At 37.5% G+C, this 24,121-nt stretch overlaps 1 protein-coding gene across 1 annotated transcript; it reads right to left on the bottom strand.

The window, feature by feature from the left end:
* Positions 1–999: 999 nt before the first annotated feature.
* Positions 1,000–16,375, bottom strand: LOC105040996 (mitogen-activated protein kinase 10). The gene is made up of 10 exons (XM_073254360.1): positions 15,702–16,375; positions 13,867–14,275; positions 10,950–11,077; positions 10,731–10,790; positions 6,958–7,107; positions 6,683–6,838; positions 6,262–6,473; positions 6,061–6,162; positions 1,923–2,089; positions 1,000–1,720 (listed from the first exon to the last, which is right to left on the bottom strand). Exons 1-10 carry the CDS (start codon positions 15,723–15,725, stop codon positions 1,290–1,292), a joined length of 1,839 nt encoding a protein of 612 aa, XP_073110461.1. The 5' UTR covers positions 15,726–16,375; the 3' UTR covers positions 1,000–1,289.
* Positions 16,376–24,121: the final 7,746 nt, after the last annotated feature.

Genomic DNA, 24,121 nt, shown 5'->3' with positions numbered 1-24,121 from the left:
TCGATGATTACATATATTTAGTTGTCATCCAATTAGGGGACAGTCTCATTGCCCCTGGGTGAGGTTTTTGAAAAATATCAGCCATCCTGATGGATGACCAAAGTCCAAGATGGGCATGTATCTCTGCTTATCTTGGCCAAAATGGAACGTGGGGAAAGTTTTCAAGACAAGCAATACTTTGGAAAACAAAATCTCTGCAGATATACCTCTAAAACAACTGCCGTTCTTGGATATTAATTTGATATCATCTCGTTACAAAACTCACTTAAGCCTGCAATAAATAGATTGAAAACCTAGGTATTATACAAACTGACACTGGAACCAATTAATTAATAAGCTGGAGGCTGTGTATTAAGTGCCAATAAATAGTTTCGTGACAGTTAATTAGCAAGAACTGATACTTTGTTGTTATTGTGGAAGGTCAATCTAATATGCAAGCACCACAGATATCGGGCTTCTGCGGACCTAAAATACTGGACACATGCAGCAGCTAGAGCCTGAAAATTTGATTTCTTTGATGCTTATATACAAATGGATTACTATCCATGGCATGAAGATCATTATGATTTCAGTTTGGTTTGTTACATAGTATTAGGATGGGACGTACACTGCATGATGGTTGGGCCATGCGAATCTGATGCCAAAATGATAGTTGCTTGTCAACCATTGAAGGAGAAAAGACATGCTCCGTTTACAGCCACATTCATCCAATACAACAGGTCTAAGATCCGGTGTTGTACCTTAGTCCATCTATTTTTGATATTATGCAACACCCTACATGGAACTGATAAAGATTCATAGGGCCCACAGATAACTCAAGCTTAATTATTATGGTTATGATTTATGTGCATACAAATGCACATACGGCTGAAACTAATAATTATTAATTCTGAATCCTAATAGATGATCGCCACTTCACAATTCAAAATTCCTCAATGAATGCAGTTTTGTTACCAAAGAAAAAAAAAGAATGCAGTTTCTCAAGCCCATCACTACACGTGCAAGAAAAAGGAGGCTAGCATCATACGTTGTATAATACAGCAAGATTAAGCTGAAAGTACAGAACCAGAAACTTCAGCTGCAAGCGTAATGAGTCGCATATATTGCACTTACACGATGGACTATGCTCTAAATTTCTCATTCTCCCCATGCTCTTTTTTTTCGTTTATTAGCTTTTTTTCTCCTCGCATGTATCTCTCACCTCCTCTCCCATCCAGCATCTTTACATCCATCATCAAATGTCTTGATAGATTGAGACATCATTAACTACTCTCTAAATTAATCGGTGCCTAATACATTCTTGCCATGCCAAACTGAACGCTGCTCACCTTCCTGTGAGTAGCGGCAGCAATTCCATCATATGGAGGTTGGGCATGCAGCAAGTTTGCATCCATGGTGATTATATCCTTTGATGAACCAGCCTTTGGTCCTGATGATGGATGGATACGGTGGGCTTGCATGTCCACAGCTACATCTGGGGCCATCTTTCCTGGCATACCTTGGAGGGTTGGTGATTTCTGTTGTGTCTCCCTCTCTGCCTCCACAGGTTTCCTCTCTAAGCTCTCTATTTTGCCTTCTGTTCTTTGGAAACCATATGCAGGAGGAATAGCTGATTCTGGTGGAAGAAGAGCATTTCTCACCAGCCTCTGTGGATCATAGCCATCCCTTGCACTTACATGTTCATATGGCATTATAGGCCCCGCAACTCTTCCAGGTTCAGCTGAATGCCAATAATCCAATATGCTAATCATGTTAGTTGTAAGATAAAAATAGTTGATTTCAACTCCAGCTTATCACGTTATAGCAAGAAGGAATTTTTTTAACTTGCTCAGGGCTCTATCAGAGTGCAGTGAGGATTTAAATAGAAAACTGAAGTGCATCCAAAAAAAAAAAAAAAATAGAACTAGTGCCACAGGTCATACCAAGTGGAATTCTTTGAGGTAGCTGTGAAGCCCTTGATAGACTTCCAGACAGCCCCTCAGCATCTCTAGGATTTTTGCACGCCTCATCTAAAACATGCCTCCCTCTGAATGAAGCCAAATGAGGCTGCTCCTTAACGGGAATCGTAGTAGAGTGAACAAATGTAGATCTAAGAAGCCAGACAAATAGAAATAGTTATAATTTTGGGGATTATACAAAACAGAGCAGATACAAAGTAGTGGAATTGAAACCCTACAGAGATGAAATGCTCAAGCAAGACCATGTGACATGAAGCAACCATGTGCACCTAGTTTAAAGTGCGACGCATTAATCTCACGCAGCTGTAATAAATTAATGTCATTGGTGTGAATGAAGAGAAATAGCTTGGCCAAATAGCTTCATTTAAGCCACTAAGCTAGGAGAAATCATGGCCCTGACACCCGTCTCCTTTAGTGATGCTTTGTCAAAAGCTTCTGAATCTTATACTAACTACCCAATTGTACATCTTAAAACCCATAGAAGGCAATCAGACAGGATTGCTCCTCTCTTTGAGAATCCTAGAACACCTGCAAAGTTAAACAAGTTCCACCAGAGCAGATTATCTTTGATGAAAGCAAGCAAGCAAAAATTTTGCAGAAGTAGAATATGCTTCGATGGCCAAAGTTTTGGGTGACAAGATGCAAACATATATTAGGAAATAACTTCACAGTAGAGAATACCTTTCCAATTCATGAAAAACACTAAATAAATACACAGTGATGGGCCTTGTGTCTGGTTTGTGTTCAATTTGATAAGAGAGAATATAATTAACATCTGGTCAAGGTTCCAAGTGATTCCAGGGCACATACTTACACTGCAATGTTGGCACCTCAATGTTTTTAAGGCAAGGAAGATTACATCTCTTGTTTGACAAGAGGAAATGCTAGCTCTCATAGCTTCTTGAGTGGAAAAATACATCCAAAGTACCAGAGGCCTACTGAACAATCTATAAGAAATTGCACTTTAGCATGCTTGTCTCAAAGGGGATCTTAAGAAATCAATGCTAGAAGGTCCATATAAGTAGCCTTCCAATGGGAAACAGAAGAGTAATGAATGCTGAAAAGATGGTGGATAACATAAATGACAGACAAAGGAATGAAATTGCCAACACCTATGGGATAACAGACAAGAACAGCAACCTTGCCAGGACCCAGGATATGATGCCATTTGAACAACAAAGGGAAATAATAATAGTAGGGTGTAGTTTACATCTGTAGAAAGCTAGAATATTGGCTGAAGTTGTTCCAAATCAAAGGAATGGAGACTGAGAAAAGAGGAAAGGCGGCATGACACCAAGCAGTAGCTGTGAATGGCATACATAAGTGGTAGATATGTCACCAATCACATTCAGTAAACGCAAGCAGGTTCAACAACAAAATGCAAGGAAACGAGGCAGATGGATCTAGACTTATGCTTCAGGGGCAAGAAACAACAATTACGATTAAAATATGTTTAAGCCCAAGTTAACAAGAGACATCAATTCCAATATCACATCTTGTGAAAGGGCAGCAAGATATTCCTATAAGATCAACCACTACCCAACTAATCCAAAATAAACAGAAGAAACAGGAGATAGGTCGTGAAGATAGATCTAGCTGGGTATGCAACAGGGATATGGATGCTGCCAACCAAAGCCAAATCCTAATGCAATGTTAAATGCGCTGCATAAGAATTTGTGGTGAACTTAAGGGTCCAAAAATGAGGTGCTAATCCATCTATTCATATCAATTCATGACTAGGCTCTCTGAATATAAGGTGAAAGTTGAAGAGACCGTGGAGGTGAAAGTACCCATCCAGACATCTTAAGTATTGTTGAGGAGGATGCTACACTACCAGGTTTTGGCGGAAATACTAGAATATAACAACAAAAATGGGCTGCTACAATGTGAACTAAGTAGTGATGAAGAAAAGTTAAGACAGCACAAATAGGAAAAAGTTAGTCATCTATTAAATAGTACCTCTAAATGAATCTTGAGGTATGCAATTTGCTTGCGTTCGTAAAGACTTAAAATGCGGCTGTGTAGAGTTTTCAATTTCTGGCTCCATGTCCGGTAGCTAAAGGCCAATATTGTCTAAGGTGGTAATATGTTGGACCCTGTAGTATGATAAGCTGGGTCATTACTGTACTAGTCCTTTTGGTTCACTTATCTGAAAAAGCCATCAATTTTTCAAAGAAAAGGAGTATGTCTGATAGTCTATCAATCAACTTTTCAATTGATAACCATGTAGCATGCAACAGTCAGCTTTCTAAACCTCAGACTGTCAAAACTCAAAATATTTTCATTTATAGATTGGAGGTTGTGGGAAAGCACGCGTAAAAGTATAAGTAACATGCCCTCATCCATCACAGTAGAATTTATGGATAGTTTTGACTCCATAAGTACAAGAATCTCAAGAGGCCACACAGCTGATATCTTTGAAATAAAATATAAGAACACAAGAATGAGCCTGCCCACCCTTTGAGATTATGGATTAAGAGTTCAGGTTTGGTCAGAACTTCATGCACCTTTTGAGAAAAATAGTTCAGCTCATTGGCTAGAAAAAACAGCTGCCTCTATTAGGGTCAGTCAGTAGTGGAGTGCATACTTCTCAAGCAATCTTACTTTTCATACTATGGCATAAAGTTATTGGTAGTAGTACCGTAGATGATTATATTCTTTCAGGCAAAGTTCACAGTACTAGAATTGGTACCTGTGCCAATAGACCAGTAGTACGGTATGGTACGATATTGCATCATGCTATTCTAGAGCATATTGACCTAGAGAAATCAAAGAGGGAAAGGGGGAGGGAGAAGGGGGAGAGAGAGAAAGAGGGGGGGGGGTGCTCAGTTACCCTCTTCTCCTCCAATTGTCCACAAGCCTTGTAGGGTGGAGCCTTGTTGCAAACAAAACAAAAGCTCTGCCAAGAGAAAGAAAGAGAGGAGGGAGAGATGACAAGAGAGGGAGAAAGGGGGCTTGGAAGCCCTCCCAAACAAAATAGGGTCTCCACCCACCCACCCCTGTGAACGATCGGAGGAGGGCTTTCGAGCCCTTTCCCTCTTCCTCTCCCAGTGTCTCTCTATCCCACCCCCCCCCCTCCCTCCTTGCCGATTTCTCAATGTAAAGACTGAAACTATCCCAGTCTGCCACCAATGAGGCTTGGGACACCCTAAACTCGGCGGTTTGGGATGGTTCTACTAATGCTACTTTTAAGCTTCTTAGTGAAAAAAAGAGAAGGGATGGTATGATTAACGAGTTAAAGTATAAACATTCTTTTTCCTAGCCTTTGGCTTATCTTTCTTGGAAGAGAATGATGATGAATTCAAAATTTATTTTTGACACTTTGTTTTTTCATTTGGTTTTGAATTTCAAGGGAGTAGTTTCTTTACCCACAAGCCAAGATGTAAGGACACCTAAAGTCAAATGTTCAAACAATTCTAATGTATTTGCTGCACCAATAAGAGCATATTTATAAGAACTTACAAGTTTGAAGTATCTTATCCCAAAAAAGATTTACCATACCACTTTCTACCATCTGATACGAGGCATACCATACCATACACAACATCTCGTATCGTACTGATATGGCATCTCGTACCATACCAAACCATGTAACGACATTGTAATAAGATGGTACCAATATGGGGTCCGGTACCAAGACGGTAAATCTTGATCCCAAACACATACTCATACTTTTAGTTTTATTTCTCAGTCATTCCTATTAAAGCCATTCATATTATAGAGGGTGTATTGCTTTGATGAACTCTAATTTGTTGCGCTTGATTTTCAGAGAATCATCTTTAGAAGTTTGCCAACATAATCTCAATTTAGCACTGACCTGTGCTAGCTGAGAACAAACAATTTGGCAAAACATTTGACATCCCAGGTGTTTTAATCTATCAAAGACACATGGCAGCACAATGGCTAACAAATAGCAAAATATTTACCATGGAAACTGTATCCAAGGGCCTATTGCATAACCAGTGCTCAGTGAAACACTTATCTATATAAGGACCAATTCATTTTCAAAATTAAATTATCAAACCCAGACATCATGGAGATAGTTGCATGCTCACATGTTGACAAAATGAACCAAAAAACCTGATTAAGTGAACAATATTACCTCGGAAGAGAAACATGCTTCCTCTCTAGTGGAATAACTGGCCCACTTTTACCACCATTTTCCTCAAGTTGAGCAAATTGCTTCCTAAACTGATCAACAGCACTGTATATAGAGCATGCATGAAAGATGATATTGAGAATGTGAACAGATACCAATACCAGAGGTTGAAAATCTGAAAAACCAGTTTGGCAAAATCAAAACCTAGGATAAAGAAAGTTTGTTCGCTCAGTTCCATTCATGTAATCTTTGAGGAGTTGAGGATGATATTCCAAAATTTCACGGAAGATAAGATCCCTTATGTCCTCCTTTGTCACTCTCCGCCTCTCAAACTCAAACTCCATCTTTGGAATTGGTTGGCAAGATGGCTCTCTCTCAATTTTGGCCAGACCCTTGAAATAAGGATCTGCCAGTGCCTGATAAATCAGATGTATATACATCAATATCATCAGTAGAAAACCATCACACTAAGAAAATACGACTGACGAATTATTTTATGCTGAAGGAACAATGATAGCGACAAAATCCTGGGGGTGGAAAACCAAAGTGGAAAGAAAAGCAGTAACAAAATCTTGGGGGTAGAAAACAAAATGGAAAGAAGAGCATGGATATATAGTACACAAACCTCCTCCGCAGTTGGACGATCCTTTGGATCAAAAGCTAAAAGTCTTTCCAGCAATTTAAGTGCTAAAGGATCTGCATTTGGAAACTTCTGTGAAAAAGGCATTGGTTGTTTTTTCCTCATTCTGCTCAAATATTTTCTTGCCTTTTCATTTCTCACCTGCAGATGGAACCAAGTGGATGCATAGATGAGAAATATTTTCCAGCAATTTTTTTTTTTAAAAAAAAATATCTATATCCACTTATTCAGATACAAATTCACATAATGAACCACCATACCCGTGAAATAGTGTCCAAGGAAGGTGTTCCCAGAAGATCAGTAATCAGATCCAGTTGGTGGACCACATTTTTACCAGGGAATAGTGGTTTTCCAGTTAACACCTCAGCAAAAATGCAACCTATGCTCCAGATATCAATAGCAGGGGTATACTGCAAATAAAAGACTCACCACTCAATTGTGGCTCAAAAACCCAATCTCAAATTGCGAAATGAAGCAGAAACTCATCAACAGACTCAATTACCTGTAAGTTTCAGCTTGCAGGAGAGTTCAAGAGTCCTTCCTGAACAAGCATTTTTTTCTCTAATTACTAGAAATTATTAAGTTTTTGAAGGCTCATACAAAAACTCTTCAAAGAAAAGGCAGCAATTATAGTAATTTTGGGGTTCCAATTGCAAGACGTAAAGATAGTCTAGATTCTAGAATGTTTTTTTAACTTTGCCTCATTAGCATACCCAGTTACACAATCATTGTAAAGTCCAGTAGATCAAATGACAAACAAAAATATGATGTGAAAAAAAAAGGAAAAAAAAAAATCATACAGTAACATGGACAAGCTGTCTATCAACTACAAATTGATGAAAAAAGTCTATTCTCCACTGTCGAGATCTCAAGAACCTATTATTTATGTCAAAACAGAGTATTGTCATCGTTCTTGAAACTAGTTCCCAAAACATAAAAAATTAATTGCCTGAATTCCAAATGTAAGATCTACCGATCAAGCATCATCAAAGATCAATCACAACATATGATTATAGGGACTGAAATATTCTTTTGGCTCAAAAAGATACCTTTAAACCGTTAAATGTTATGGCAGCTGGGTTTCCATATAAACATCAAGAGGTTAATTACAATGTTTGTATTTCCACATTCAGTTCTAGCATCCTATACCTTTCTTGATATCAAGAAACTAAGGGGGAAAAAGGATGCTGTGATGTTCAAAAATAAAAACCAGCTGAACAATCACTCTTCTAAACAAACAAAAGTTTCAGATACTAAACTGACGTATTGAAGGGCTCCGGGTCATTAGGAGAGATTTAGTTTTTGTCGTTTTATCATGTTTTTTCTTTTACTTTGTCATTTCAGGCTGCTTGAAGGCAGAGGGGTTCTTCCAAACAGTGGCCTTAGAGTAAAAGATCTCAGGCCCTATTTGAGGGGTTAATAAGCATTGCACTGTTCCGGTACTATTCGCATTTTACAGTACTTTCCTCACAACAGTTTTCCATAGTCATGGAGGGATTCTACCAAACAGTGGGCTGAGATTCAAAGATCTCAAGTCATATTTGAAGGTTTAATAAGACATGTTACAGCATTGGCACTCTCCATGGTACCCTCATTATAGTGATGCAAAAAGGTACTGGTGCCCCATGAGGGTAATTTGGGAAATCTAGGTCTTATTTAGGGTTTGCCTACTTTTATAAATAGCGGTCTTGAGTATGCATAATGCAGTTTTTTGGTGCTCGAACAAAAGAATAGGCCCAGTGGGCTTTAGCCTCCCTTACACTTCAAAAAGGAACAAAAGAAAAAGGTTCTCTTCCTCCTCTACAACAGCCAGTGCCATCTTCTCTTCTCCTTCCCTCTCTCCTCTTACAGAACCCAGAAATCCCTTTTAAACTCTTAACAAATTATAACCTATACTAAGAGCAGGAAGGGAATCTCTTTCCCTACAGAGCCCAGAAATTCTTTCTGAACTCTAACAAATTATAACCTATACTAAAAGCAGGAACGGATTATTCCCTTCCTGATTCCTTTTTGGGCCTGGCTAAGGTGTGTTAACTTACCTAGTTTTTTCATATGCATGAACTACTGGAGTCTAGATCCTTTGAAGCACCGGAATAGAATTGACATCTGCCTGCTAGGAAAGCGACAAACCTTATAGAGCCCAAAATTTCCCCTCAAAAGCACCTTACATACATTATGCATGCAAGATAATCCAAATAAGAAAACCAATCACAACTGGCAAATGACATAACATTTTCAAGCAAATATATCTTCCTTGGGCATTTAGTGGGTATCTAACTGAATGATCATTTTTTTTTTCATTTCTATTTTTCCCTTTCTCCAAGTATTACCTGGACATAACTTAGCAGCAGACCTGGTTTTGGATTAAACAACCTCAGATCCTCAGCTGCTAGTAAATGATACAACTTCTTAAACTATGGCTAAGAATAGTCACAGATTTTATCTTAAAAGGCTCCATTATTTTGTAAAAATATATAATGGAAAATAAAGTAATGCTTATGACTTAATTATTGTACCGTTGTTATGAAGGCTGTGGATAGCCTGTTATAATAACCGTTGCATACACCCTTCATGCTTTTAGCATAAATTTTAGATTAAATGCATACTGAAATAATAACTTGACTTGATCTACTATTCCATTATTATACACGTCCACATTAACTAGTTATCCTCGTAAAACTGTCATTGTTAGATGTCAATGGTAATTACAAGGAGAGTTTTTAAGTTGGTTCCTAAGATCCGGGGATCATGATGTATGCAGCGCACGTGCAATGCCACATGCATGTATATGAACACATTATGAATGGCAGCATAATGGGCCTCTATTTCCCTAAAAGAAATTCAAAAATTCCAGCTATCCATTTATATTATTTTATAACCATGTCATGTGGTTGTTGTTAGCCATTATAATAGAGGATAATAATCAATAGCAAGAAAAGAATATCATTACATGTACTTTAAAAAAAAAAAGAGAGAAAAATAAATGATTCTTTCTATTTACAAATTTTATTATATATTACTCTTTTAATACAGATATTAATAAATTATATTTCACGAACATTGTTAAGGTAAACCGGACAATAGGCACCGTCTCTACTATGTAACACAGTTATGATTATAAAAATGCACACATAACAGTACTTAAAATCTATACTATTTGCAATTACATATGTTGCAACAAAACAGATGTGCTTGGAACTAATACAACAATTGTTATTTGACATTGCACCAATATATTTGCTCATTGTGCTTTATGTGTAATTCTTACAGTACGGGTACAGCTACTAAGAAAAATATTAGAGCATAAGATAAATACTTGAGAAACCAACAGGATATTAGTCAAGCCAGACGTCGCACAATAACCTGATAATGACAAAACCGAGCACCATTTTAAGTAAAACTTAAGAATAATACAATTAGATGTTCTATATGATGATCTCACGCTGTTGGAAATCTGTATTATGCAGTCCTTCTAATGATGTTTCGTATTATATTCATTTTGCATATTGCATGCGCTAGGCACATGGTATCTATCTAAAGGGACTTTGCCTTTGGTCTGACCAAACTCTAGAGCTGCAACAATTTTTTTTTCAAAAAACAAATTAAACAGCACACGAAGAAAGGCAGCACAAACATCAATGCACAAAAAACCATTCTACAAACCAGTTTAGCCATGTTTAGCTAGGATTTAGAAATGCTAGCCCATGGGAAAAAATCAATGTGTATTTTCATGTTTTCAAAAACCAACCAATGTGTAATATAGCACACAGATTAATAGGTAAATGCTTTAAAATTCATTAAAATCAGTTATCCTATGTTTGAAACATCAATAAAGATTAAAATATATGCATGTCCATATGCATAAATAAGCAGGCTATTGCTCAGTGAAAATGATGGAGTTTCTACTTCTAAGAGTCTATATATACATTGTTAAATTGTAACATGAAATTGGCACAAAGAGCATCATAGACCAGGAAAGCCATACCTTAGGACAAAATTTACAATGAGTATTACAGGCCAGAGAACTCCATACCTTAGAATAAAATGATCCACAGAGCTCTGGGGCTCTATACCATCTGGTTGCAACATAATCCTGCAAAAAACTTGGTTCTTCAGAAGACTGCCATGCTTATGTGACAGGATATATGACAAAATATATCATAAAGATCTGAAAACACCAATCACATAGTGCAAAAAAAAAAAACAGACAAGTGGAATATATTAAGATCATAAGCTGATTTTCTTGGCATACCGTCCAAAATATTGTCATGGGGTTGTCACTGAAAGCAACTCTTGCTAGCCCAAAGTCACATATTTTGAGTTTGCAATTTGCATTTGCAAGTATGTTCTTTGGTTTTAGATCTCGATGATAAACATTAGCTGGATCCGAGCAAATCAAACATTAGAACAGAACCAAAATACAACAAACAATCAGGATGAACCACAATACATGTTATCCATTATGAGTATCTCAGATATGGAAAGATAAGCATTTAACAAAATGACATAAAAGGATCAAAAAATGCTTTCAGAAATTTGTTGAAGGATTTCAGAAACTCAAGAAGACATAGGAGACCTATATTCAGAAAATATGCATCCCTAACACATATAAATATGAAATATAAAGTAGAAAGATATTTTAAAAGCACAGACAAACACCACCCAAATAAAGCTCAATGGCATTCTACTACATGTTCGAAATTTCTAGGAGAGACTAGATTGGTCAGATGAACTGGAATATCTGAAAAGAAGTTAACTGAAAAAAGTGGGATAGCTGAAATAAAGGTGAAGCTCGTAAAAAAAATGCACCACCACAGCCTTTAAGGCAACTAAGAAGACAGAACACAAGTAACATATTAGATGAGAGAAAAATTAGACACGATGCCAAGGAGGTCATCAACAAATATAGGTATTACATTGCACCACGTGACACCATCTAAGTCATGAATAAGATGAGGTCCTGAGAGAATCTATAGGAAGAATTAGATGACAGAAGAATCCTATACATTAGCATTTGTCAACTTAAAGAAAGCATGTGGTAGAATGACATCAGAAGGTAACATCAGCTAGAATATTTTCTAAGGATGTTATATGCTGATAGCATGAAACATATCTGTGGTTCCAATTATGCTGGCCTCATCCAGTGTTCACATCAATACTGTACCACTGTATTCATTTAAAACTAATCCTGTTACCAAATGATGTCCTCTGGCATATAAGCAAAAGATGCTATATGGCAAAGAAGGTAAATGGTTAGTTAGAAGTGTAAATGAAACCTAGAGGAATAACAGGTGAAGCCAGAACCCATGGAAGTGATTGCAGTATAATAAGTTACCATCATCAGCAATGTTTTTTTTTCCTTATCTATAACATATCATATCAAGAAATGGAGAGATAGATTTCGTACAAGCAAAAGATGCAATTATATGGCTAAGAGTAAATGTTTAGCCAGAAGCATAAATGAAAACTAAAGGAATAACAGGTGAAGCAGAGTCCATGGAAATGACTGCAGCATAATAAGTTGCCATCATCAGCATTGATTATTTTTCTTATCTGTACCACATTATATCAAGAATTGGGGGGGGGGGGGGGAGAGAGAGAGAGAGAGAGAGAGAGAGATTCTGTACACTATATACAAACTAAGCATGGTGGATGAATTAGTTCTAGTGCGAAATCATGACATCAACAAACAACAATGAGTAGGAAGGTAGCGGCCAATTCGTGCTAGATTTTCAGATGTAACAACAGGTATGAACCAAACTCAAGCTACTCAATCCAGGTTCCATCCTTTCTAATTAAATTTGATCAAAGAATACTATGAATGTTGGGCAATAATGAGAATATAGGCAAGTAAGATGAAAAATGGTAGAAATGGAACAGTCCTAAAGAAGCATATCCTGTAATACTAGGAAGAAACAAAGAACAGATACACAAGGCTTAGGTGTTGCACTAATAAAGGATAGCATGAACGCATACTCCTGGTATGTAGCTAAGGTGAATATGCAGAATTAGCATAAATATATAATGATAGAAATGAGTGGAATATTACAAAGCTGCTTTTAGCACATAAATGATCAAGCTAATAGATGAATTACCAACAACAATACCACCTTGCTGGCACTAGGTGGGCACCTAGGCTGACCGCCCAAGGTCAAAGTAGTCCGAAAGTAATAAATTTAATAAACTCATGATTATAAGGAGAAATCTACAAAAAGCCACAATAGCATTTGGTACTAGTTCATAAACTGATCTCATTCTCCAAACTCATTACTCAAAAATGATGCAAAACATCGAACTGAGAGCCTAAGCAGTTATCTAGGCAGCCATCATTTAAAACTTCATGAAATACAAGGCAGCAAAAATATTGCTAATACAATAAAAGAGCACAACCACTAAATTACTGGATCTGTTTATTTTATCAAAATACAGATTGCTTCATAAATACATTTTTTAGGTGTGAGCATCCCAATTGACAGAACCACCTGCACAATATTGCACTCACTCCAGAATTGGGCTGCATAGTTATAGATAGCAATCAAAAATTAATCTATGTTGACAATTACATCAAGAAGCTTCTAAAGCATAGAAAAGATTGAATGGTGTAGTTGTCTTACAATAACTTGTGCAAACATTTTGATCATCTTAGCTAGTGAATGATGCAAGTGCAGATGCGAATATAGCCATAGTGTACCTGGTGGCGATTTAGCCATACAGAATTCATGATACAGAAAAGTTGCAAAACCCAAATCAAGCACTAAAATAACAGCCAAAAAAGGACATGCAAAAGTGACATGTAAAAATGATGAAGGCATGGAAAATTATAAACTAGGCAAATGCACAACACTGCATGTGCTTCATTGAATATTCAAGATCCCAAACTAATTTTACTATAGTGAATCATGGACTCACTTTTCCATAATAGAATCAAGATCAGTGAGACAGATAAGACTGATCTACAGAAACAGATGTTGCACCAATTGCATCAAGTTAGATAAACTAAAATATACCATCAGCTTGTAAATGCAGCACCACAACATTTACACAAGCATGTAGACATGTGGCTTGTTTCAAAAATTGGAAAGGTTATTGCCTAAAATGTCTGTCAGTGTGATCTCACTTTATTCCACAACACTTCATTTCTTTGGAAATATCAAGAGTATATATATTACCTGTATGGATATATTTTAGGGCACGGAGCAGCTGATAAAGGAAAAATTGATAGTGTTCTTTTGTCAAGTCATCATTAGCCTTTATGACTTGGTGAAGATCTGACTCCATAAGCTCAAAAACAACATAAATATCTTTGAAATCTTTTTTTGGTGGAGGCAACATGATGTGCTTGATCTCCACTATGTCAGGATGCCTTAGAAGCCTCAGAAGCTTAATCTCGCGGAGAATCCTAGCAGCATCAGAGATGTGCTCAAAGATATCATGTATCTTTTTTATTGCTACTTTTTCTCCAGTATGTGTATCAATGGCCGAACACACGAGTCCATAGCTTCCTTTCCCTATGACCTCCTGAAGTTTGTATCTATTAACATCTCCGTACTCTGCAAAGAAGTCCATCTCTAATGTACTCTGCAAAATGAACAGAAAACTGAATATGAAACTGCAAAGTCACTTAGTGGGAAAAAAAATAAGCAAATAAATAATCAAGATTAAATCAGTTGATTCATTAGTCGTCAAAGTAAGACAAATATCATGGGCTGCAGAAATGGTCAGTCCATAATTGGCGGTTCCACTGGATTTATTTTTTGTTAGAAATTTGATATGACCAGATTTTCGTGAACTTGTCTTGAAAGAGAAATTGAGGGCAATTAGCAGACTTGTGTAATTATTTTTTTCAAAAACAAGGACAATACTCAGGTGGATATATCCGTAAAAATGATATGTATGCATTGTTACACATGTGCTGAAATAGTTCGTTAATCTATACATTCATCACAGTAAAATTGTAGCAATGCCACACAGTATAAGTATATGCTACATGATTCCATTAACATACAAGGCCATAACAGTTGTATTATACAGAGATCTACAACCTCTCGTTGGATTCCTTACATCCTCCATCATCAATGACTACAAGACACCAGATGAAAAACTGGAGTAAACAGTAAACACCTTAGCTTTCCTGGTTTGCTTCTTTGAATGCCTGTTCTGTCTTGGTACCATATTAGACCTCTTTTTTAAGTAATTTTCAGAGCAACACCTCATAAACTCTTGACAATCAAATGAATTTCAGCAAAATGTATGTTATTAACCAACTAAGGAACCTTTTAGTGGAAGAAGAATCCTAGTTTTCTTGTTTATCATCGCAAAATGGGCAGCAAAAACAGCAGGAATTTAAAGATCTAAATACAACCAGATACATAGGTAAGGGCCAAGGGGATTCGCTTGCCATAGGTATACAAATTTCAATATGAAGAGAAAGTGAAACCTTCTACAAATAACTGTTTCATTTACAAATGCTTGCTATTAAATTGTCAAATTCAGGAAATCGAACCTGGTTCTGCAGAAAGTAAATGAGTTAAAGTTGAGTCTATCATAATAACCTGTGAGCACAAGCTTTTCCTTTCCCTTCCAAAGAATTCCATCCCAATTAAAAAACATAGAAAGAAACAATGAAAGAAAAGTAAACTTGAACATAGTAGTTCCAAATTACATTCATATCCCCACAAGGTATATGCAACAGATTAGAATCAAAGGAAATTACAGCAGCAAATCAACGCCCAATTATTAATTAAAACAAACATCGAGCTATTTTAAGTCGGAAGAATGGGCAAAGAAGAGGAGGAGGAGGAAAAGATTGTACAAAAAACACAAAACTCAGCTGAATCTGGAACCAAATCAGGAAAGGAGATCATAAACACCAAAACTCCACCGCGCCAAAACATATAACTTCCCCTATTGACAAATACCTAGCCTACGGAAAATCAAATTCACTCTCAAACAATCAGAGAAATTTTAAAGAAAAAATTGAAGCAAGAAACAAGAAACTATCAACCTTATTTCGTTGATCTTGCTGCATTTCTTGGCAGATCTCTACACGAACGGTCCAAAGATTCCCTTTTTTTTCCTTTCTTTATCCTTCTTTCGCTAACTTGACTCCCTTGCACTCAAACCAAACGCAAATTCAGCATAAAATGTAGCAGATCCGCGGCGACCTCAGCCACATTTACCCCACCTACCTCTGCTCCGTATCACAAGCCTACAGTCCCGACTCGAGCCTCTCGAATCCCCGACTGCGTATAGAGAATGAAACAAAACCCTCATGCACTCCCTGGCCCTCCCCGCCCTCGCTACAAAGCCAAGAACGATCAACCCTCCGCCCACCGGCACGATCATAGAGAGCCCAAGAACCGCCTACTGTTCAGCTCCAGCATCGCCGCCCCGCGGTGCGCTCCCCCGGGCGCATGCAATTCAAGGCCCCCAAGAAGAAATAAATTAACCCACCACCAGCTTTCCCGAGGCCGCCTCGGAGGAATCGATCGAGATCCAACAAGAAAAGCTCGAAAACGAGGGGGAAGATAGAGAGGCTCTCTCACCGATCAAAATTCTAGGGTTTCCGCTGGATCTATACTCTTTCCGGAATGGGGGTTTTAATGCGAAAAGGAAGCAGACAGACTAAGAGGCAACTCGATGGGGACGGGCGAGAGGCGGGTGCCTTGAATCTAGGGGCGCTCGCTTTGTATTGCTTTGAATATATATCACATCTATACGAAGTGGCGTATTCGTAATATTTCAGGAATTGGGAGCTTTTCTTAAACGGAAACCGAGATCCAACATTGCAGACAGCATTCGCTGAAAGAATGATTCACCTTCATTCGGAGTGCTTTGAGAGTTGTGCAAGACGCGATCCAGTCGTTGAAATCGTGAAGGGAGATCCTTCATCCCCTCGTGCGAAAGTATGATTTCCGTAGCTGGTGATGGGGCCAAATTGGAAGTCGATTGCTAATACGGGGACTTTCAGAATTGTGATCAAATTTGTTTCCAAGAAGGGGGCTTCAGTGGATATGTTTTAGAAGATTATAGCAGTATCTTCTCAATTTTAATATAATTTTATTTATATTTTTATATTTTAAAAAATATTAAAATAATTTTTTTAGTTATCGATGAATTTTGATATGTTTTAATCATCTATTTTTATTCACATAATTTTATAAAATGATGAAATTATTTTTATCTTCATCTCCTTCATCCTCCTTCCTCTTCGATCGATCTCCTCCTTCATCACGAGCATCCTCTTTCTTCCTTCTTGTCTCTATTTTTTTTTTTTCTCACCCATTTCTTCTTATTCATGATGGCTTCTTTCATCTTTCTCCTTATCCTCTTCTCCTTCTTGCCCATCTCCTCCAACCTATTCCATGCGGCCAATAACCCCTCGCCCTTTTCCTTCCTCTTCATCCACTTCTCTTCCTCCTCATCATCCTTTTTTTCCTCCAAACCCATCTATAACCCCACCCTTTTACGGTGACCCCTTAACATCCACAACTTTTTATCAACAACCTATTTTTTCTCTTCCTCTTTCTCCTCGCTCATGTTTCCTCCTTCAGTATAACTCCCTCCATCTCCTTTCCTTCCTCCATCATCCTTCTCCTCCTTTAATCTGCCCATAAACCACTTCCTTAACGTGGCCCCTCCACCTTTATCTTTTTTTGTCGGCAACCCATCTTCTCTCGGCCATTCCTTCCCATTATCTTCTCCTTATCTATTTCTCTTTCTCCTCCAGATCCGTCTGTAAATGAGGAATATTTTTTTTCGTTGAGAAGGAAAGTTAATATCGTTTGTTGATAAAATAAACAAATGGACCGCATTGAAATATATCAATAACTAAAAAAATTAATTTAATATTTTTTTAAAATATAAAAATATAAATTAAATTGAGCTATAGTTAAAAATATATTTCTATATTTTTTTTTATATTTTATTATATTCTCATGCTTAATTTGATGGTATCTTATTTTTATGATCATAACCATATTTGTGCATATCTTATGTGATATTTTGGTTGAAATACATCCACCGTACTCGAGCCCATACAACTAAAATTTTCTCGGGCAACCACAATTCTTAAATATAGCCTTCTATTTTAACATTTCCGATTTTAAGCATACTCCACCTATTTCTTCTGTCTATTTATTTTGTTTATCCAATACCATTATACGGCGGTGGGAGAGTGGCGCTGTAGGAGGAGGAGTCGTGTCAAATAAGATTTACTGCAGTTTTGACTAAATTCAAACGTAGCAAAGTGGAATGGACCGGTGATTATTTTTTCTTTAAAATATTTTAAGGTTAAAGATTGTATATTTTTCAGAAAATGGTGGATTATACATAAAGTCACCTAGGTGGGGTGGGTGTGTCATTGTATCAAGGCCTACCAAGTTGGGACAAGTTGGGTGCGAGGAAAGAGAAGGGGTGGGTATGAGTGGGAGTGGAATTTGACGAGGTGGACACATGAAATAGTCGAAGGATAGCCTTTTTCCAGTATTTTAATCACTTGGTCGACCAGCGGAGCATTTAGCCTATTTGGTGGACGGTGGACCCCCCCCGCCCCCCCACCCCCCGACTTCCACCTTGAAAAGTTTCAGGTGGACGGCCGGCCTGAACTTATCCACTTTGGCTTCGCGGAAAGGAAAGAGCTACGCAAGCTCATGCGAATTTCCTTGTTTCAGTCATACGACGAAGTTTTTTTTTTTTTTTTTTGGTAAGATGTGAGGCAGTTAAGGCATGAAATAACGCAAAGAAACATAAGATGAATGCCAACCACAGAACCATGCCCGCATGCATTTTTTTGCTTTGATTTAAAAACTAGTTTGCGTGACTTGGTGACCATTAATTGGCAGCATGGAACATGGGTGTCCCCTGAGTCGCCGGTAGAAATAGGCAATGTTGGTGCATGACGAGAGACCTAGAATAATGCTCATAAACTATATTATAATTTGGTCCTATAAACTAGATTAATTAGAAAGTTGCAGATGCATGCAATTCTTTAATCTAGTGCATGAACTGTAAAGATTAAACAGATGGAAATAGTGGGACTTTTTTAATTGGTTCTTTTTAGTAAAAGCTCGCATCGCTTTGAAGAAATATGAACATTAAGGTGCACCGGAGAAAAAACTGAATTGAAGTTGAGTGCAAATTCTAGATTTAGCTAGATTTGAGGGTTAATTTTGGTAGTAGAATATGAAACATATCTAGTTAATTCAACGAAATTTGTCTCATAAATTAACTTGGACGTGGCCTGTCTCACAAATATTTTTTTGTTTGAAGCATAGTCATTGGGATATCTGCGTTACGTGCACGCAAGGTCGCAAGCAAGCATACACCTCAATACATGATGCAAATAATCAGTATAAAAGGGTGAGCGTATGACTGGTAGCAAGATGCCATTGATTGGCATCTTTTCTTTGAAAAAAGAAATTATTTTAAACAACTGAGTTGGGAAAACACTGAACTTTGTTAATGCACTTGTCATGTTCATATCTCTAACACGTACATTACATTAATAAAAAAATAAAGAGGTTAAATTTATTAATGAAGAGTTTATTCATAGAAGTTGTTTGAGACTTTGTTCTTATTTAATTATTTCATCACCCTTGTATTTGTCTCTTTCCAGCATATGGTTTAGCCATGCCAAGTAATCAAAAACTTTGAATAGAATATGCTACTCAACATTGATTAATGAATGGCTACCAAAAAATAAATCTCAAGATGTTTATAGGTGGGTGTGTCAAACAAATATATTCAAAAATAACTTTATCAATTTTGTTTTTGAAAAAAATAAAATTATCATCGGACATATGTACTAAAGTTATTGGTTGATCTGTATAATATAAATTTTATTTTTTTAAAATTTCAAACTAGATCCGACGCCAATACATCAATATCTATATGTATTTTATTTAACGACTATAAATAGAGATATAGATATTAATTAGATATAAAAATTTATATCTATATTTATTTTAAATAAATATAAATACATATCAGATAGTGTAAATATAAATATATGTCACATAATTAAACTTTAGATCATAAAATCTAAGATATTTTTATGTGGATAGTAAATTAAGTTAATAATATGTTAATATAATTAAATGTATATATATGGATAGATAATTACTGGCTAGCCCCAGACGGCTAACCAAGCCTGCACATTTAAAGATAATCTCTCACGTCTCAGCCAATCCAAGACTAGGACATACCTAGTCTGGCGGAACTTCATTTAAAAAAAACCAGGATACTTTGGTGATCAGCGACCATTTGGTCAGATCTGCGACTCAATAGGAGGCAAGAAAGGAAATTGGACACGAGTCTTCGCAAACAGGTTTAGCAAGGTTCAAATCTTATTATATAATGCCACCAACCAGATTCCTCAGGTGAGGGTACAATGGAGCACAGGTCAAGTAGATGGTTTGGACTTTTAGTCTCGGTCAGAATGCCAGGCCTCGTACCGTCTTAACACGGTGCAATTATGTGGCATTTGTAAGACGAAATTAGGCAGAATGAAATGTGGGCCGGGGACTGGAGGCTGGTAAATTATGGCGGCCGAGACCGTTGTTTTCATAGCCCACTAGTGGGAGCTGCACTTTGAAGTAGAGAACAATCCTTAGTTGGGTCCATACACGTGTCGGGTTGGAATGTAGTGCCCAACCCGTTTTCTAGACGGTTCGTGCGATAACGAAGGAAGAGCTACGGCAAACTCGCATACGAAAGAAGATAGCCTGCAAAGTTTTACCCTGGTTGACGTCGTGTTACTGGGTGTTGGATAGAAATGACTCCGATTGGGCTCCTGCTCTCATCTTGATTTTTGCTGGACTTCCTCTATAGGCCTGTTTAGGAAATCTAGCAGGATTTCCCGTTGAGTTTATGAAGTTGATAGTCTGTTTAAATAGACTCTTCTCAATCCAGTACCTCGAAAATCTAGGCTAAGAATAGGACGGACAATTAGAAGAGTGCAGACTGAACAGGCCAACAAATCCGTTCATCTAGGTATCATTTTGTGAGGCATGCCGATGCTTGCCTACCAATCCTGGAGACTTAAAGGTAGATTGCAATGGTCAGGAAGCAAAATCGTCAGGCTTGGGAGTTGGGATGGATCAAGATTTCCACAATCAGTGAAATAGGTTTCGATTGCTACTCTTAACGGCGTCGAAGCCTGGTGAAGGTTTGCTACTCCTACAGGACTAACCTCTCTTGGAAGCCCATCCCATCCTGAGAAATTGGTGAGCACATGGGTGAATTGACCGTCTGCTGGCAAGGCAATTTTCCAGCCTAACCCTAACGCCTCACAGGCCCATTAACTGTGTTCTCGCTGGCGGAAAGGCCTCCTCACCTTCTTAGTTCTTATAATGTTCTCTCCTTTTTAATTTTAAAGGGACATCGAGATCCATACACGAAAGATGTGGGGACTGCCGCGGATAACAAGATGTTACTCGCTAAAGTTTAAGATCTTCGTTGAAGCTGAGTAGAAAGGGACCAGAAAATCAAAGGGTTATATGTGCTCGTTCCGAAAGGATCCTAGGCTTGTAGTGACTGCTTATAGAGAAATAAATTACACGAGCTAGGAAGCACCATCTCAGTTATCAGGCAATAGCTTTGGGTCCATATGATCATATGCCTTACTTTGTACCACATTTCACTTGGTATAGATTGAAATTTATTACATTTAAATCAGTGGACCCTTAACTAATCAAGTATAATGGGCGTCCAGCGCTCCATAAAAAACTGTCCGTGAAAAAAAAAATGCACCATTACGTTATAGGATTCTTTAACACACACACACACACACACACACACACACACACACACACACATATATATATATATATATATATATATATATATATGTATGTATATAAGTTTTTAGATGTCACAGAAAAAGTTATAAATGCCCCTGCATTAGTACCACTGCACCATGAGAAATGCCAAGATCTAGGCCTGCATCATGGGTCCCCTTATGACAACATTCACATATTCTGCCGTGAAATCCATAACATTCAGATATTCCGAACTGATTGCGAGGTATTGGAATGGTTTAGTTCTATGTCCATATGCATGATCTATAATGTACAACCATCTACATGCAAGTTTATTGTCAGATGCGCCGACTAATCTTCCTTAATTCCACCAGTTGCAGCCCTACGTTTAGAAGAAACCATATCCTATACTGTGTGCATCATGCTAATCACCTCGTCTTATTGCTATGGGCCAAACATTGAGACAGACTAGCACGAAAGGAATGGAGCCCACGAAAATTGGCCGTGTTGGCGGTGTGTGCGCGTGTGTATGCAAAGGCTTGATAGATTGTAAAAGAGACCATCTCAACTAAATGTAAATAGTTATCACCACAAGAAATATTAAATACCACTGATGGGTCTAGCTAGCTAACATAATGCACATCCAAACAGTATTGTCCCATTTACCGTCCGAAGGCCATGCCCATGTTTTAGTCCCATAAGAAGTTAATTCCTTGAATTTAGCTTGGCCACTGAGTGGTTCTATCATCTATGAAAATTTATGAAGCCACACCATTATACCCTAATGCACATTATATTCATCAATAATCAGAAACGTAAAAGAATACCTTCGTTGCTAGTGGGGTCATCTAGGCTTCTCCATCCAGATAAGGTATCCTATGTGCATCACACCATGAATGCCACCAAGTCAACAGCACTTAACCAACTAGAGTCACAAAAATTCTAGTTCATTTTGGTGAGATTCAGGTTCATGTTCTTTAAGGAGAGAAATAAAGGTATTAAGTGTCAACCATTTGGACGTTGCCCTGATGGACAATCACCTTGACATCCTGTTAAAATGCTAGACCGAGCTCGTTCAAATACCAGTTTACTATAATACGAGAACACAAGTAAAACAGATGTCCATATATCATCGAGCAATCAGGATTGTTAGGATAGCATTGTACATCATAGTGTAAAAAGGCTGCCCTGCGCCTGAAACAAACACATTGTGACCTTGCTGAGACATAATTATGATATTCAAATTTTTCTCTCCTAAGGAGCAGTTGGGATGGAGTGCAATACATAGTAGGCTCGTAGTATTTTGTCTTCATAGGATAATGCTAGGAAAATGTTCGTTTTTTTTTTTTTTTTTTTTGGATAAGAAAGGAAGCTGCAGCCTCATTGACATAAATCTTGAAAGGTTCTACAAAGTCTTTGGAGATGCAAAACTAAACAGTTACACCCTGATCCAAAAACACAGACAAACCAACTAATTACAGCAACAAAGGTGAAGACCAAAATATAGTAGAATGCCAAATAGAGAGGGAAAAGCAGCCCACCTTGTAGCAATATGAAGCTTATATATTTAAGATTGGACATAGCACATACAGAAATAAAACAACCTTGAAAACTATTTATGTCGTCCAACGCAGATAACAAACCTGGAATAAACTTATTCCCATCAGTAGGTGGAACATCATATGGGATATTAATTGATAAAAGGGAGGAAAGAGATTATAAAATAGTACTGACAATGAAGAACTAGTTACGATAATTCCCATCTGAAACCATGATTTTTGAAACATCATTTGGGAATGAGAATGACCGGGGCCAAGGAGATATAAGATCCTTCCCAGCAACTTCCACTTTAAAAGTCGCTTCCGAAATCTGGATTCCATCAGTACCTTCCAACATTAGAACATCATACAAGATTAACAAGTGGCAACCATCTTCAGAAAAGAACTGTCTGTGATTCACATCCATTGAAATTAGGCAACCATCAATGTCCAACAACAGTAAAATATCATACTGAAACTCCCTGGTCGTAATTATCTGAAAAAAGAACATATGATCATATCCATCCTGCATTATAGCTAGGAAAATGTTGATTGGTGCATTGAAACAAACCATATTCTGAACTCTGACTGTTTGGTGAGGATAGTAATCCATTGCGGAATGACTGGAGCATGTCCCGCTGATCTTTCTTAAGAGTTTTTTTTTTCTTTTTTTTTGGTAACATCTCTTAAGCTTGTTCGCTTATTCCAAAATCATAGTGCATATTGTTCTCATATTTTGTCATGTCTGTACGTAGTACAAGGTGCGATTAAGAGGGATGAACAAGTTGATGTGATCGACCTCTGGGTGGAAAAATGTTGAAATACAAAAAATCTATACAATTTAGTTGAATCCGAAAATGACATTAGAAAGACATATGCGACGAAACAATGTAGAATATTATCAGACTGCGACACCGAAAGAAACTAGCATTCAAGCCATCCAGTCACTATGTTGCTACGATGCTTTCCCTTTTATCAGCAATCATGCACCCTCCTACAGTAATAATACAGTGGATCAGTGCTGCCGTTTAGATTCATGCAATAGCGAGAACTGCTATTCCTATCTCAGAATCGTGTAATAATTTTATAATTCTACAATTTGCATGAATTTAGCAGTTCCAAGTGGG

Source organism: Elaeis guineensis, chromosome 3 (genome assembly GCF_000442705.2).
Source record: "Elaeis guineensis isolate ETL-2024a chromosome 3, EG11, whole genome shotgun sequence".
Taxonomy (NCBI): Eukaryota; Viridiplantae; Streptophyta; class Magnoliopsida; order Arecales; family Arecaceae; genus Elaeis; species Elaeis guineensis.
The sequence above is the reverse complement of the archived record's forward strand: the minus strand, read 5'-3'. Positions and strand labels throughout refer to the sequence as shown.